Source organism: Vipera ursinii, assembly GCF_947247035.1.
Source record: "Vipera ursinii genome assembly, chromosome: 2".
In the NCBI taxonomy this organism is placed as follows: domain Eukaryota; kingdom Metazoa; phylum Chordata; class Lepidosauria; order Squamata; family Viperidae; genus Vipera; species Vipera ursinii.
Genome location: NC_139513.1, coordinates 177,569,333 through 177,587,562, shown reverse-complemented (window position 1 = coordinate 177,587,562; position 18,230 = coordinate 177,569,333). Strand labels below are relative to the sequence as shown.

At 40.4% G+C, this 18,230-nt stretch overlaps 1 protein-coding gene and 1 long non-coding RNA gene across 5 annotated transcripts in view; one reads left to right on the top strand and one right to left on the bottom strand.

Annotated features, from left to right (window-relative positions):
- Nucleotides 1–18,230, bottom strand: part of NFIX (nuclear factor I X) — a 261,782-nt gene that overhangs the window by 17,122 nt on the left and 226,430 nt on the right. Inside the window, exons 12-13 of the mRNA XM_083355813.1 lie at nucleotides 13,387–13,488; nucleotides 11,468–11,620 (exon numbers count right to left, since the gene is read on the bottom strand). Of these exons, the coding sequence (XP_083211939.1) occupies nucleotides 13,417–13,488 (72 nt within the window). The 3' untranslated portion in view covers nucleotides 11,468–11,620; nucleotides 13,387–13,416. The remainder of the gene's footprint in view (nucleotides 1–11,467; nucleotides 11,621–13,386; nucleotides 13,489–18,230) is intronic.
- On the top strand, nucleotides 2,703–11,734 carry LOC310636210. 4 transcript variants are annotated; one of them, XR_014491633.1, is made up of 2 exons: nucleotides 2,703–10,214; nucleotides 10,940–11,734. It is a non-coding gene; the product is annotated as an uncharacterized lncRNA (long non-coding RNA). The 4 variants fall into 4 exon arrangements; XR_014491634.1 differs by having other exon boundaries at nucleotides 2,703–10,363; nucleotides 11,532–11,734; XR_014491635.1 differs by having other exon boundaries at nucleotides 2,703–10,363; nucleotides 11,480–11,734.

The following is an 18,230-nucleotide window of genomic DNA, read 5'->3' as shown; positions in this document are numbered from 1 at the left end:
TGGCAGTGAAAAGCCACTGAAGATACAGAAGTACTGCATCCTGAGGTGATTCCTCCCCAGTCCTCTCTGACATGCTGTAAGGTGTAATGGTTTGATGAAGCCATGTTTAAGTCTCCAGAGGGGAAATGGCCCAAGCATGTCCACAGGGCCTGGTATATTATTCTGCCAACACCCACCAACTTACCTGACATCATGCACATTCCTTGTGTAACTTTTCTTTGGCTACAACCATGCTAGAAATTACCCCCAAAATAGACAGAGCTGAATGGCAATTTGTGAGATGTTCCTGTTTCCTCTTGCCAGTTTTGATCTCATTTACTTTGCTGTGGTTAAGGAGGCTTTCTTTTTGATTCTACCTTCTGGGTTTGTAGTCTAAGCAATCACTATGCCTTTCTTTCTCTTGTCCACTTTCTAAGCAGTCCTTCAATCATGTGATGTTGATTTTATTTTTCATATTCACTTATCATGCTATACAGGTTCTTGCTCTAGTCAGCTCAGCGAAAGGATCTGGGATATCTGTTTGGGTTTGCACAACATACTGAATCTCAACCAAGCCTTAGCCAACTATCTTTTAGCCAGGCATCTAGCCAGTGTGGGAAATCTGTGGCCACTGTGTCATGCAAACCTGAGGAGGATAGTAAACTGTAACTGAATGTGGTCTAAACCTCTGGTCACTCACTGATGTTTATTATCAAATCATTCTTTAAGTTAGTAACATAGTTTTGTTTTGCTGTTATTGTTTATGTGGAATCTTTGAGGTGCCAAAATCAAATTAAATGTTTTGCTTAGAATTCAGTGAAAATAACCTACCGGTAGTTCCAAGGAAAACAAATAATTGAAACATGGCAGGCCCAGTCAGTGAACTATTCTGCTCAGGCTCCACCATAATAAATTGGACGGCTTAAAGAAAGATGCAGTTCAGCAGAAAAAGAGCAACTCCTGCTAGATTGTTAGAACTGATAGATGTAAAGAGGATATGGTGTGTTTGTATGTATTGCTGAAGGCCCCTATAGTCCAAAGTATAGTAGCCATATTTTAAAAAGCAGTGGATGCCGTTACAATCTAACTCAGAGCAGGTAATGAAAAATGGATACATTTCCCACTGTGCTGGCATATGGAAGCTGTTGGTTTTAAATTCCACCACAGAGACAAACGGGCTCATCCACTTTAAACAGTTGAAGTCAAGTTACCTCTCTGCATTTCAATCATTGATTAGCAACAACTAACAAATTCTCCATTGTGATCCCCAGATGTCTTGAGACCAAGCTGGCAAGCAGAGAAAGAGCAGCTTTTTAGACCTGTGCATTCACCTGAGCATCTATTTTGCCATGGTTTCATATAACTGAGTGGTGCAAGGATCACTGTACCTCTTGATTTACTGAGACTTATCAATTTCATGATCCTCAAATAGTTTTGGTACAAGAAAAATAGAAGAGGCCACTCCATGCTGAAAATTTCAGTTGCTTCCTGTGAGGGTCAAGCAAATAAGAGGGTCTTTGAGACTATTTGCAGTATTGCCCTACAGAAGGGGTGTCCACAGGGGATGATTAAAAAAGTCAAGATGGTTGCTACAGTGGTGCAGTTGAAGCTCTGCCTGTTCTTATTTGCATCATATGCAGAGCTTTTGTGGATACTTGTGCTATGACACTTTAAAATCCACAGCAGAAGAGGGAGAAGTGTTAGAGGACCAGATATTTTTCCTGCCTGCCACTTCTTTCCTCAAAATCACCCTTCCCTTGAAGCCAAATACAAGCAAAGCTCAAGAATTCCCTGAGGGAAAGTGGGGTGGGGAAATTTGAGGAAATGGGGGATATTTGGAAATTGAATCCCGCTTCCTGTATTGCTTGCTTTGATCCCATTGCCCTTCAGAAGCTGCCCTCCCTCTAAAGATGATGAAAGGTGTACTGCTGTACCATGCAATGGAGGACCCCCACACTGAATTCCAGGCAAAGGGCAACCAGAAAGAACCAGAAACCCTGCTAAGAAGATACATATTGCAATTGGGGCTGTGCTGAGAAGCACCTAAGACAATCCCAAGAAGGTATTAAGTCTTCCCTTCTACTCCAATTCGTTGGAATTAGTTGCCAAAAATGGCACTCAGGCAGCTATTTGTTCCTAAGCTCTCCACTCAAATACAGAGCTTCCAGTGCTTGGAAACCTGGTCCCTTTGCTTCATTACTTATACACACACTACCCCACATTACTTATATACATGACCTTGGACCGGCTACCTTTTCGTACTGCTGTTTTCACTTCTCAATTCCCCAGATGATCACAATCATTTTGTCATGTTTACAGTGTCTTCCCTCTTGAAGCAGTTAGAAGTTTCAGGCCACGGTGCTGGGGTTTTCATTAGGAAAAATAGATTTACATTTGTATCAGAAATTGATTTAAATCTAATGTTAATGTTGAGGCCTGAAAGCCTTGTGCTTTACATAAAAGAGATGAAGGTCAAATGGTTGGTGTCAGTGCAAAGGAATGCCAGAGGTAGGCTTCTGGAACAAACAAATGCACAAATGTGTACATACCCTGAAAAAAAACATACTTATAGGCTTAAAGGGATCTTAATGAGGACTACTGTCTTGACCTGTTTGTGTGCACCTGATCTTGGATGTTTTCTACATCAGGGTCCATGGCCATTAATCTCTCCCCCAAGTGCTCGCTCTCTCTCTTTCAAGGAAGACAAACAGAAACAATTACAGTCAATAACATTCTTTAATTCAATCAGTTAAAGAAGGTGCTGCATCTATAAACTTTTATTATGGAAAAATTGTAATTAACACATGCGTATTACACCCCGCTCGGAGAGTGGCACTTGGGGAGGGAGGGGTAGTGCCGAGGGCTGATTGGGACAGGGGCTGGGGCTGGAGGAGCTGACCCACCACATCACAGCTGCTGGTTCCCTTCTTTGGGGTGAGGGTAAGAGGGGGGAAGCTACGTGCAATGCAGGTCGGTTAGCAGAGGAGCTGTTCTGCAGATTTGAGCTATCCTCCCCTGTATAAAACCTGCAGGCGCGGAAGGGTAGAAAGTCTGATGGCTAGCAACCAAGGGGGTCCCACGAGCCCCCACCCCACCCAGAGGCAATTTGCTTTGTAATGTCTGTAAACATATTTTGTTCACATTTCTGAAGCTGGATGCGTAAAGTTTGATCGCTTTCTCTTCCTGTCTCAATTTGTTTGCTGGTGGCAGCAAAGGCATCAGTTTAAGGCACTTCCCTTAATTCGGCTGCAGGGTTATGAGTTCTTTTTGCTTTCAGAACCAAACCAGTAGCAAACCAATAGCTTCATAAGGAGTGGAAGGGCACTAAAGGGTCAAGGAAAAGAGCTGGAGATGGCTGCTCTGAAGCATCGGGCTGATATGGGTAGAAACAGATATGTGCATTTTGAGTCTAGACTAGGCAAGTAGCACACTTCTGGAAAAACTTACAACAGAGCCCCTGTCCTTGTACCAAAATGGAGAGTTGCTATCTTAATAACCACATAGAACTAAGTCAAAATGGGGGTTCTTGTTGCAGGGGTAAAAGGGTCCTTCCTGTAAACATCCTGTGTGGGTTAGAGAAGGAAACACTCTTTAGGGCTACCATATCAGGGTTGCAAAAATCTGGATGGCCATTAGATAGCACCCAAAGGTTAGTGTTTTCTGTACTATGCCGGTATGTCTACACTGCCTTCTAGTGGTCTTGCACTAGATCTAGTAGCCTTAGGGAGTGTGGTCATATTTCCTGGTCAAGAAAAAACAGAATGACATCAGTGGGAGTCATTTACCTCTGCAAGAAGTGGAAGACACAACAAATCACCTTACAAAACTTAGGGAAGATTTGGGGAACAAAACAGGCCTGCTGGGCTTACTTGCCATCTCAGTTAACTCCATAATGTTTGGAAGGGATGTTCCTCCCAGTCTTCATGAGAAACAGCAGCAAGGTTTCTTTCCTTCTAGTGTTGATCTCCCTAGATCCTCCCTTGGGAATGGCTACTGAACTCCCAGGATCTCAGGCCACTGATTATTAGTCCCTTTTATCAGATCACAGCAGTCTCTAGCAAACACGTTGCAGGTGTTTGGAAACCCATCTAAACAACCTTTGAAATAAGTCTATTCAAAGGCAAACTTAAAACTTGCCACTAATGTTCCCTGTCACACTAGATATGAACAGCAGTATGCCCATATATTTTTTGTTAGGTTGCCTTAGCCAAATATCAACAAAGAGGGAAGGAGGGTTTGATTTAAGAGCAAAGGAGGATAAAGGTGAATAGTGCTAAGTCCTCTCCCTGCCAAGGGCATACCTTCCTGCTGGCTCCACAAAAGTGCTTTTCTCCTCAGCCAGAAGTGAGTCTTGCAAAGAGAAAGAAGGTATGCAAAGGATTAACGGGAGAAGCAGCAACAGCAGCCACCTCTTTAAACATCAGCAGGCCCGACACAAAGATGCCCAGGAACTACTCTCTGCTGAATATATATATATATATATATATATATATATATATATATATATATATATATATGTGTGTGTGTGTGTGTGTGTGTGTGTGTGTGTGTGTGTGTGTGTGTGTGTGTGTTTGTGTGTGCGCGTGTGCGTGTGTGTATATGTGTGTGTGTGTATACTGTACACACATACATATATACATGCATACAAATGTTAGGCACACATACCTGTTAGGCACTTTAAAATTTGACCAAAAAGCTGACAGGATGTGAATATGGAAGAAATGAGTCTAATCTTGATGTTTCTGAGCAGCTCCTCCAGAAAGCAGGGGAATGGGGAAGAAGGAAAACTGACCCCCCCATTTACCCACCAACACAGACACAGATACATATTCTTGGAGCCCTCGGCACTTCCCTCCATTGGGCTTCCCATCTCTGCTCTGAGGAAGGAACTGGTGGGAATGGGAAGAGGGAAGCGGATTATTTTTTTTTCATTTTTAAAATATATGGGTTTTTTTGTTTTTATTTTTTTTAAACATTTTTATTTTATTTTATTTAAATTCACATAACACAATAAGCCATTCCAATGGAGAAAGCCGAAGAAAGCTCAGGCAAAAATGATAAAACAGTTCAGATTTTTCTTTTTTTTTCTTTTTTTTTCTTTTTTCCTATATATATATTTTTGTTGTGAAGCAATATTGACAGTTATAACATATGGCTACCTGCATTCTGCTAGACACGGAAGAAACTTCAGAAAGAACAAAAACAGACAAAGAGCTACCCTTTATTTTCAAGTGCAGAGGGGTGGGGAGCAGCAGTGGGAGGGGCCTGGAGAAACAGACTGAAAGACACAAAGGGAGGCTTGGGGGTCCAGGGAAAGAGGCAAGGGGGTCAGGGATAAGGAGAAAAAGCACACCAAATTCCATTAGTACTATATATATATATATATACTGTACTGTACTCATATATATACTGCGTTTCTTAAACAAGGAAGAAACTTGTTCAAAGGGGCAGGGGTAGGTTGCAGTCTGGGAAGCTGCAGTTTCATGGATCTCAAGGTTTTACTGCCGAGCGAGAGATGTGGGTCTGAGATTAATGGGGAGGGGGCATATGGTGGGCATGAAAGGGGGAAGCCAAGTGGCTTGTCAAAGGTACCTTGTGACAGGAAGGACAGAAGGGCTCAATTCCTCTAAAGCAAAGGTCAGAGGAAGAAGCAGCTCCATAGAAAGTAGGGTCTGAGGCTCACTACCAGCCCACTGGCAGCCAAACAGGGAACAGCTGACTTCTCCAAACCAAGAGCTCAAGGGACAGCAAAGGGAATGCTAATACATTTATAGGGCAGAACCCAGCAAAGATGACTGCCCACCAAGCGAAATTGTCTTGGGCCCTTAAGGAACCTTAGCATCCTCCTGGGCTAGCAAGGAAACCCACCACTGAGCATCACTGGGGAGAAAGTCACTGAGCAGCCCCCTTTCCTGCAAACAGAGGACTCAGGGATCCAGAAAAGGGGGTTGGAGGAGCCCAAGTGCAGAAATGCTTTTGGGGTGTGTGAGGAGGGGGTTCATACGGTCTTCGGGATTATTTTGGAGTCATGCTTCCTTCACCCTCTCTTTTGGATGGGGCAGCAGTAGCCAGGCCAAAGAGGACTAGGTACCACCATGTTTAGCCCAAGTATCTCCCTCTTGCTGGTCAAGCCTAGGCTTTTATTGCTTTCCCCTATATTAAGCACATGGATTACAGTAGGAGGGGGTAGAATTTCCTGCACCCGCTCCCCAGGCAGAGCACATGGTCCATTTGTTCCAACAAAAGATGGGTTTACAAAGGCACTATGTCAGCTGGCCAGTTAAGCATGTTGAGAGTAAGGCAAAATCATCCATCTTGGTCCTTCCCTGAAGTGAGAAATTTCTCCAGTCAATCTCCCATGCTCTGTGAGGTGCAGGGTTTGATCTGAGTCTGGCTCCTGCTTTGCACACAGATCCTTCTGCCTTGCAATTCACAAGGAACTGAGAGGAAAGATTCCTCTCAACAGACAAGAAGGCTGTGAGAAAGGGCAAGCAGGAGTTACAACTGTGGGTAGGAATGCAAGGAGTTCAATGGAAGGGATGCTGGTGAATTCATAGATCAGCTCCTCGGTCCAAAGAGAAGCCATTGAACAATAGATACATATACAAGACAGAGTAAAAAGAAGGGGAAAACCCCCAACATTGCAATTAGGCTGGTTTACAAGAAAGGGAAGGGGGGTAGAAATGAAGGCTGAACACCAAGTCAACTATTTTGCTTAACTCTTTTAGGGAAAAAAATAGGACAGAAGAACAACACAGAAGAGAAGGATGTGCAGTGGCAGTGATGGAAGGTGCCAAAAGGATGAAAGGAGCCAGAGAAACACAGCCTATCCAAGATGGCTTCTGTTCCAGTAGGAACCTTCCCCCTTTGCCATGGCAACCTCTCCATCATCCATCTTGCTCGGCAACCTGGGAAGATCCATGAGAAGCTGCCAGATGCTGCTGGTGCGTTTGACCGCAAAGCCCGCTGCCCCTTTCAGCTAAACATAAAGAAGGGATAATGCGTGTTTCCTAAAATGTGCTTTATGATAACAATTAATTGGTTCATAAACTATGTATAATAGAGATTTTAATGTATTTTATACTGTAAGAAGCACCAGGTTTTGTATTTTTAATTTTTTCCAACTTAGTTTTTTTAGTTTTTCTTTACTTTTAATTTTGTAATTGTCTTCAATTTTTTTAACCTGATACAGTATTTTTTTACAAGTTTATTTTTGTGTATGACAAAACTTTTGCCTTCAGCCCTCCCATAAAATGACAAAACTAATGAGGAAAAGGAAAAAACAACAACAACCAATCCTCAATTATTATCAATCTTTTAAAAAGGATTTAAAAAATAAACAAGAAAAAGGAAAAATAGACACATGAAAAAATAAACAGAAAAGGTTTTTCCCCATACTTACAAAGGTGGGTTTTTCTTTTGTCCCAATTTATTTAGAGTCCCTGGAAACAAAGGACTTTGCAACAAAAATAGATTTTTTCTCTTCTTCTTAACAATCTTTAACATACAAAGATATTAAAACTATGCACTCCATTGCACTTGGCTCAATGCAAACAAAATTGGTTCTTTTAAAACCCCTAATATATATTTTGCTTTTTAAAATCCCCTCCCCCTTTTAAACAATTTTTTTTGTGTATTTTGCTGCCCATACCTGTAAGCCACCAAAATTAAAACTTCTCCATGTTACCCCTTATGGATTCATTCTCAGGATTTACATTTACTCCTTCTTTTAGGACTCCAACAAGGTAACATGTTACATAGATGGCACGGGTATTCCACCTACCCACCCATATGCTACTGTTATTCATCTGTTACCTCTTAAAAATCCCAAGTAGTAAATAAGCGCGTAAGCACTATTAGGATTTAAAGCTTCTTTTTTCCAGAAATAAATAACAGTAAATTTCTATTCCCCTAACCCTCTACCATTTTAAGTGCTGTTTCATCGGTGGTCACCTGCCTCTGGATTCCTGCAATTCCTATTTTTTTCCAGACCTATCCATCTCCTGTTTTTAGGGAACCCATTCTGAGCAATGCTGGGCATTAAGGTCAGATGCTTCAAGCAACTGAGTAAAATTACTGGACTATTTAAAAGGAAAGCATTCAGTGTCTTAAGTGAATGAGCTTACTAAATATATTTAAGAACCAAAGGAATGGAGCAGTATAAGTTCTTGTAGGGCTAACATATCTATTTGAGATACAAAATGCCAGGTGGCCCCTAGTGATGGTCTGGGTTTCTGCATATTAAATATGGCCACCTGAACTATTGTGATCTTCACAATATAATATTTGGAACATTTTTCATGCTTTGTACATTTGCGCTCAGAAATTGTCAAGCCTAATGGAAACAGAAGCTTGGATATGGTTGGGATAGTGAAGGCACAATCTTCCTCAATCTGGGAATGTTTCAAATGTTCTTATGACCAAATCAAATAAAAATCATACAGCATTTCAAATGCTACAACTTGAATTACGTTTAACATTAGCACATCCCCAAGCCTTATTACACGTTGGAATCCTTTCCAATGCAATCAGACTAGAAAAGCTGCTTGATGTTGATATTTTGCTAAAAAGGTAGTGAATGGTAGGCTGAATAGTCCAAGGCTATCCTTTTTAAGGTCGCCAGATTAGGGACTGTATCAATGCCCGCAGATGCAAAATATTACCCATGGCTTAGTGTTCTTAGAGAAACACATGCTAAATTTGGGCATTTACAAAACTGAGCAGTTTACAACCTTTCATAACTGGAATGGGGTTGTGTTCTAATTGTAACTGCTGCATCCAAATTCTGCCCGTATCATTGATTGGCTCCATCTCTCACTCTATGAATATTCACTATAGACTAGATAATATTTTTTCTCAACATGCTGAAAGAGGGATCAACAATCATGGTGTGAATTTTATTCCAGTGTCATCTCTGGTACATTATACTTAATTTTTGAATAACATTAAGAGAACTTAATTTGAGAGGACCTGTGGTATGACAGAAGCAGCAGGTAGAATGCTAATCCTAGAATTCATGAAATTCAGGTCTTCATTGTTACTGACAGGAATAGACCTGGTTCACACCAATAACTAAAATATCAGATGAGTGTCTCCTCTTGGTGGCAGTGCCAAAATATCACTCCATTACAATTTTCCTCATAAAGAAGATCTCTCCCTTTGTAGAACAGCTGTCCTGCAGCTGTGCAAGGTGAAGCTCTATGAATCCTCCACAAGAGCAGGCCTTGGATAGGAGTGTCTGCTGGTGTATGTCCATCTGCATGTGTGTAGAGGACAGGGGAATTCAGAACATTCTTCTGACATGTGGATTGTAGGATAAGCATGAGAGCTGGCAGAGGAGAGAGGCAAATCTGCAACCCTCAGATTCCTTGACCCTGTTTGTCCATTTAGGACTGGAAAATCATTGCACTTGGACAAGGGTGCAGATTCTTGGTCTCACCAGCAGGTCAGTTTTGGACTAACTCTGCTCCAGAAATCCTTGGAATGCTCCATGAATCAACTGAGCATTACTGTAGCAAGTAGTAGAATAGCTTCAGGAGATTATCTAGATCAAATTAATTATTTGCGACACAACGTCAGGCATTGCAAGTCATATATCTAAATACAATTGCTCTGGACTAATTGCACAGAAACCCATTCCCTGCATCACTTTCTGGCCCTTTCCAAATCAGATAATCCCTCATCCCTATCCTTGCCCCTTACTCTGATATAGAAATTCACTGCCACCCAGTAAGAACCAGTGATACCTCATGAAGAGGTGAGCATAATTAACAGGAACAATGGAGTGGAGGGTGGGAGATAAACTCCAAAGAATTTGGCAAAGCTCCTGTCCCCAAAACTCAGCATCTGCTAAGGAGAGGTTTCTACCACAAATGCTGGAAAAAGAAACAAGAGAGATCATCTCATGGGTGCACAACAGAAAGGGATGCTGGTTTTTCTCACAGGTTTTGCTGTAGTGTGAGACAAAGAGGAAAGTGCATGGAGCTGTGTGACTGATCTGGTGCACATGTGTGCATTTGCACATGGTATACAGATGGTAGTGTCAAACCCTCATAACTACCCATTAGGCAGCCTCCTTACTTCTAATTATATACAATTCATTTTGTTGCGCTGTGGTTTTCTGTGACTGTTAAGATCTTTGTTTTTGTTTGTTTTAACAGTAACAACAAATTATACTTAATTGCTGGTGTCACCTGTATGTAGAGGAAGCCAAAGGAAATGCAACAACTCAAAGAGTAAGAAAATGAAGTGGAAAAAAGGGATCAGCAAAAGTATCAAACCATAGTAACAACAGACACCCACAATCTTACAAGGCCGAAGCCTAGACTAGGCTGAGTACTCTGCCGAAACGTACCTGTCTGAGCTAGCTACTCTAGCCCCAATGGTCAGTTTGGAGTACAGTTGAAGTATGCCTCTTTGCTGCCTTGCTAAGTTTTTTTTAATTATTTATAAAAGAATGAATACTGTACTATCCTAAATATTTGTCCATTTGCAATAGCAGCAAGGAGTTTCTTTTCAAAGAGAAACACTTTCCAGTCTAATCTAACTTGTCACCATGAACTGAAGAGTGCCCATACAGTATTTCTTGTTACTATGGGGAAAGGAATTCCAGTTCATGCAGAGTAAGACTGGAATATTTTCCATGTAATCTAGACATTGTTTTTTCTGAGATGCAGGAAAAGTTCATTCAGAGCAAGGAATACAAGGAAACACTAGATACCAAGATCAGGAGAGAAAAGATTTGTGTTGGGGTCAATGTGTTTGCATGCATGTTTGAGGAGGGAGGGGAGGAAGAGGAATTTATTCCTTGCTCTGGAATGGAATTCAGTTGGAGCATCTGGTATTCAGGAGTGTTTCTGCTTTTGCTTTGTTTTCACTTGTAAAAATGCCATGTTAATTTGGTTAACAAGGGAACGTATGTTTGGTGGGAGAAGTAATGCTTAATCTAAAACATTTCCAGATCTGAACCACAAGGGTGCACTGAATTGGCCTACTCATCAAGTGGAACTAAGACCAAATTTGATTTTGCCTGCAGCCTCCACCAATCTCTGCAGGTGTTTCCAAAGCAATGAGGGACTCAAGCCCTGATTAAGCAAGTGCTCTTAGTTTAGTATATTCAAAAATCACCTTGGATTCAGGCTAATAAGTAGACAAATCTCTAGGGAACAATCTCCTTTTTCATACCCCAGCAAACATAATCCCTCATAAATCTTGAGACTGGGATTTGAGACTGGTAGATGTGAGTGTTATTCTTTGCCCATGATGAAGAAAAATGCCTTTTTAAACAAAAAATAAAAATAAAACCATTATTTGGGTGGCCCGTCCAGAACTAATACATTATTTTAACAGAGAGTTACTTCAGCGTGAGTTGATTAGATTCCTTGAGAAGACAAGATTCTCCTATGCAAATGCAAAATCTGCTTTGGATCAGGGAGGTCCAACATGATTTTTTTTAAGCTTCTCATCTGTGTTACCCAATGTCTCTTACTTTTCTTTGAAGAGGAGCAGCTCAGTGAAGATATAGATTAAGAACTGAAGATTCTGATTTGCAGGGCTTGAGTTAAAAATCATCATCATCATCATCGTCATCGTCATCATCATCATTTTTCTTCACTTGAAGATCCTGTCAGAGGAACCAAGACTGGACCAGAAGAAGACACAAAGAGAGAGGAAGATTTAAAATTGAGACTCTGATAACTTCTTTCTTTTTCTTATGCCCAATATTGAAATACCCATTAAAATTCACCCCATGGGTTTTCTAGGCTCTTTGTGACTTTGTTATCTTCAGTCTCAGGGAATCTGATAGCTCCCTTTATTTGTCTCTCTGTAACACCTAATCCCTGATTTCCACTCATATTGTACCACAGTACTGTGCCCATCTCCTTCTTATAACAGTTACCTAATGAAGCCTCCTGAGAGTTTCATTCAGATTTGCCATCAACAGGTTGCTAAAACCAGTAGCCGGCACTGATTCTCAGATGAGTGTATCCACATGGATTACACATATAATTCCATACATCTATTTTTATTGCATGCACACTACACATTTGTAGGGATATATTTCAAACTGGGCAAAACTAGACAGCATAATAACCATACTATCATTACTAAAAATGATAGTTCTGTCTTTAGTTTGCTTCCTTTCTTTTCTATCTTCTTTAATAAAATATATTAGGATCTTGAGATGCACAGCTTCCATACCTCATCATTAGGTGTTGCTGGCAGAGTAAAGAATTACAAACTAATGATGTCAAGAGGGATAAACTGAGCTGAGTGTGAAAGGGGATCATAGGCCACATACATTAGCAGTTTAATATCTGATTTTATCCTTCACATCCTTTCATCTAAGAAACTGAAGACAAATTGCTGCTTACCCATTTTATTTTCCTTATGGCCCTGCAAAGAAGACCAAGCCCTGACTGGTTGTCTCCTTACTTCTTACCTTTCCAGTCCATGCAGGGAAAGGGAAGCCTTACTGGCTGTGTGGATGGACCTCCCAAAGCCTGCATTTTCCTTTTAGAAATTACTTCCTCTTTGTTTTTTCTTTTTCTTTGCTTTCCCAGATGTTTTTGCATATGGGAGCCTTTATACAACCTCACTCCATTGACATTAATGCAGACTTTTCTGCTGTAACTGAACCATCTAAATGGATGGTGAAGAAAAGAAAAAACATTGCAGTTTCCTTCCAACAGACCTACCTTGTAAACTAAAGATTGTTTAATTTACAAAGGAAAAAGGGAATCACTGCAGAACAGTGGGCACAGTGTAGGAAAGAAAGGAGAGTATCCTTCAGCCACCCGGGGTAGAAACTGAAAGAGAGGCCGCGGTGAAATATAAAGGTGGAATTAAGGTGTACTGGCAGAAGAGACGGGAAAAACAATGGTAGCCAGGAGGCTTTCCTGGACTTCATTCCTTATGGGCCACAGTTAGATCAGTTTTTTTTAAAGGAAGCTGCTGATCAGCTGAGAACAGAGCAACCCAGTGAAATGGCTATACAAGGCACAACCAGCCGCTGGGGGAGAGGAGGGAGCATGCTAGCCACTGTATCCAATTATAGAGCTGGAGATTTCCCTAGACTGGAATAAAACATTGTGGACTAACCACTTGGAAGGGTTTAAGGCACCTCAGAATGGAAAACTATTTCTGAAGCAGAATAACAAAATTTAACTGGGAGGTACATTTTATGAAGAGGTGAATTACAGATAATAATCTATTTTCTTTACTTTGGAAAATGGTACGTAACCCTTACTGGAGCTGGGAAAAGCAGAAACTGTAAATTTGGTCTAAGTAGGAATTGAACTGGATGACTAAAGAAAATATATTTGCTCTATCACACCAAACTTTAATTTGGGATTTTTGCCACTGCTAGCCCTTCTGCTGAAATTAGATAAGAATATCTTCTGGTACCTCCATATCACATGATGTAAGTTTTCTCTTTCAATTTATCTTGCCTTTCTTGCAATCTCTCTTGAGACTGCTATACAGGGTTGAATGCAATTGGGACTGTTCCTTGATTGGTAAGAAAATGGTAAGCGAGAATTCAGTAAATTCAATAGAAACCAAAACTTTCTCAGCGGCAAGAAAGATAACAAGTTTATTTTGAACTACCAATATCACCTCAACTATTGTATTTGTAGCTTATAGGTCATTGGTAGCAGTAACATGTTATATAAGAATGTAAGATTTTAATAATAATAATAATAATAATAATAATAATAATAATAATAATAATAATAATAATAATAATAAGAAGTTGGAAGGGACCTTGGAGGTCATCTAGTCCTACCCCCTGCTCAGGCAGCTTTAGACATGAGGAATTCCAATCATTGCTGCTGGTGCTCACGATATTTAGTCCCATCTGCCCACTTCTGTGTGGAGCAATATTGGCCATCTTGCAGTCTCTGTAATCCACTTCCTCAAAAATGGCTATGTCCTCCAGCCAAAGGGAGAGTCAGCTGATGTCACAAATGGGGCCCATTATTAGAGACCATCTTCTATGCTATTCCATTTCCTTCCCTTCCTAGATCAGCAACCATCTTCTCTCTCTGCTCCCCAAAATCTGGAATAGTCTCAAGGTGACTGGGAGATAAAGAGTGTTTCTTTCTTCCAGCCTAGCCAGGGATTGGGAGAGAAGCTGACATGCTATTACATGAATTTTCTTCAGGCAATAACAGAAATTTCTCTGGTCTCTGGACATTCAAAATTTCTTTTGATTTGAAAAGTCAAGGCAGAGACGCAGGTACTGCACAATTTGCCCTCCAATGGCAGAGGGGAATGGAGCAGAGCCACACTGTGGACACACTTGCTATCTGCAATATGGAGACAATAGTGAAGAGGCAGCAAATGAAGGAAGCAGGAGGCAATGGTTGGATTTAAATAATTCAGATTCTCCAGATGGAAAAAAGACAGCACTGAAAATGGCCACCAGGAGGGGCTATGTGTCCACTGCTGGGAAGATTGGACTTCTTCCATTCTCCAGCTTTCAGTCTCTCTAGCTCTCTGTTCCACTTCCCTTCTGTCTCGGCTCTGCTTCTCCTTGGTACTAAACAATAGGCTGGCATCACAGAGTGAGGTTCTCTTTTCAGGATGCAATATCCTGAGGTAACAGTGCCTGTTTGAAATCCCCACAGGCCTCAACAGATTTAATACAGCAGGTACAGGAAATTCCAATGTCACATGCTACATTTTCCAAAGCCTGATGGACAGCAGATGCTTTTTAATTACCAATCTCTCAATGGGGACTTTATTTTCTTGTCAGAGCAAATACTAGCTTCTAGTTCCCTTTACAAGTCTCTCTCATTTCTCTAGAATCAACTTTCTAAATTCAGAAGTTCCTCTCAAGACACATGTTACTAGATATAGCTCTACCAAGATTGCTTTGGAAAAGAGAGAAGAAATTATGCATTTTACAAAGTTTGGCACAGTTGATGAAAATCCTACAGCTAAGACATGCAGTGAAATATATCTGCCAGATCCAAACTGCAGCAGATTGTCCTGTCCGCACTGAAAATACCATTCCCACTTTGCTCATGTTGGATATTGCATCCAAATTCCTGCTTTCCAAAGTTTATTTATTCAAGTAGGCACTGCTACTTTTCACAATGTTTTTAAAATTTTCTCCAGCTCTTTTTGTTCCACATGTTCTCCCCCACTCAGTCAATCCATATTTTTTTCATAAAATAAAGATGCCAATTCCTACATGCTAGTAAATCCATGCCAGCCAATCAGATTCTTGACCACTGTTTATTATTAATTGCAGCCAATCAAATGATTTTTCCCCTAATATAAAGCTACCAACTGAATGAGGTGTGCAGTGATGTGATTTATACGGCAACGGTCAAATTACAGAACTAGAAATAGCTACCATTACCATCTCCACCACCACCCAACATCTTCTAGTAGTGAAGCCAATTGTACAAATGAGAGATTTGGAAACAATCACTCAAAACAAAAAGAGCTCAATTTTCATTCACTGTTTCATCTCCCTGACTGGTTAGAATCAGAGACTATATGCCTGGGGAACCAATCCGAATGTTGTTCTTTAGTAACAAGCCACTCAGGGGTTGTCACTCCACTATGACAACATCTATTTGGCAGTGAAGAATGAATCCAGATGTCCCTTCATGTCAGAGCATCGTTTAAATGCCTTGAGTTAATTTCTGTAGCTGTCTATTATAGCTGCCTACAACATACCTAAACTGCTCTTGCCTCAAGTAAGACAGAATCAAAACAAGCTACAGGGCGTCCATTCAAATCTGTGAACCTTAAATGAATGTTGGTAGGTTACTCACTGACATCTGCCTTGCAATGCACTGAGCAACACTAAGCTATATCATCTTGCTCCACACTGCTCTTAACCAGAAGGTCCTATTTCTTTGACATATGATGCATGATTTTTTTTTAGATTAAATATTCCAGTTATATTGCTAGCAGAACCACAAGCTGAGAGATAATTTTTATTGACGAATATATTACCGTCAAATTTCAGTTCATGGTCATCATGGAACGTGGTAATATAAGCTGTCATTCGCTTGCTCATTTGTGCCCCAGGAGAATAATGGACTAATAGAGTTGGAAGGGACCTTGGAGGTCTTCTGATCCAACCACATCCAAGCAGGAGACCCTATCCCATTCTGGACAAATGGTTGTCCAATCTCTTTTTTAAAACCTCCAGTGATGGAGCACCCATTATTTCTGAAAGCAAGCTGTTCCACTGGTTAATTGTTCTGTTAGGAAATTTCTCCTTAGTTCTAGACAACCACTTAAAAATCAGCCAGCAATGTGATGCACACTGCTGGGTCATTTTTAAGTGATTGTCTCCCCAGCACTCCTAGATTCCTCTTGCAGTTGCTGCTTTTGAGCCAGGTTCCACATATTCTATACCTGTACATTTGATTTGTCTTGCCTATATGTAAAACCTTACTTTTCTCACTGATGAATTTCATTTTGTTAGATAGGGCCCAGTGTTCAAGTCTGTTGAGATCCTTCTGGATCTTGAGCCTATCTTCTGGGATGTTGGCTATTTCTGCCAGCTTGGTGTCATCTCCAAATTTGATTAGTTCATTCCCTCATCTAAATCATTTATGAAGATTTCAATATCTTCAGTGAGCACTGGGCACAAAACAGAACCTTGATTACTTCCATGTAGATCAGGGGTCTTCAAACTCAGCCCTTTTATGACTCATGGACTTCAACTCCCAGAATTCCTCAGCCAGCCTGCTGAGTGCAGTTCGTCAGCCAGTTATGAATCCATCTGATGGTGATGCTGTCTATTCCACATTTTGCTAATTTACTAAGAAGTAGATTGTGTTCTACTTATTGAAATGCAAGTATACTATGTCCACAGCATTTCATTGTTCCACTAAATTAGTGGACCAGTGAATTTAGAAATTAGTGCACTAATTTACAATTAGTATAAATTCTAATTTATAAATTTAATATTTTCTAATTCAGAAATATAAATTTAGAAATTAGTAGACCAGTTAATTTAGAAACTTCTTTCATTTGTATGTCATCCTTAGAAACCAGTGTTCATGGACAGTCAATTAACTTACTAGAAGCTAAAATAAGTTCCTTATGATTTTTGCTGTTATTAAAATTGATATGCTGCTCAAACCCTAACCCTAATCCAAATCCTAGTGACTTTGAAAAAGACTGTTCCTCCCCCCCTACCTCCCATTCTTCCTTTCTTTACTGCAGATTCTGGGGTCTACAAGACGTCTGTATCAATTATCCTCTAGGTTTATCTTGTGAGCTGCATAATTTGAGCTGCTAGCCCAGTTTTAATAGGAACTAATGTTGCTGGTAAGGAAAACTGCACTGTTTGGATTCAAGAAAGTTGTTTCAAAATATATATTTTTTTCTCAATTGAAAGGAAAATTGCAAAAAAATAAGTTTGAATAAGGCTCACATAAAATCCACAGCATCCCTGGCACTACTACAGTTTGCTGTTCACAGAAAATAAATTTGGAAAGGATCTTTCAAAGATTGCTTGTGTGGGGACAGGGCAAGAGGTATGAAATGGAGCTGGAGAAAAATGAAGTTTAAAGAGAGTTACCATAGCAGGAGAGCAGATATTTTATTTTCTGTTTTGCACTTTAAAACTAGTAGAGCAATCATTCTTTTAAAAAATATTTCTCCTTTGAAAATTATTTTTCACTGGGCTGAAATATTCAGAGTAAAGGGTGGAAAAATTGACCCTGCTGGAGTCCTATCTCTGATGCCATTTTATATATACTAAGCCCGTTAAGCAGCCCATTTCTCTGTCTTTGAAATAAGGAGAATCACTTGCCTCAACTGCATCCTAATTTAGGGAAGACTGGAACTGTCCCATTGTTGATTTGTGATGAAATAGTATTTCAGGGAAGGTTTATCACAGCTCTTATTTTCATAATCTTTTAGAAATGTCTTGGAGGAGGTGGTGGCAAAGGTTAGTTCAACACCTCCAAGCTTTGAATGCATGTCAAACTCAGAGCACGCTGGTGTTCTCAAAGCATTTGGAGGCTCAGGATAAGTTCAGTAAGAAGAGGGAAATTTCACATTGGGCTTTCACACGTCCCTATCAACTGCTAGAGAATAAAAGCATTTGATATTTGAGCTTTGCGTTGCTTATACCTCCCCAGTACAGATAAGATCCTGGTAGATGTGATGTGGGCAGTTGTAGGTATTTATCCACACACCTACCTCATTTATGCCTAAAGTCTCTATAAAAACAGAACATGGGTAAAGGGATGCTTTACTTATTCACCTGG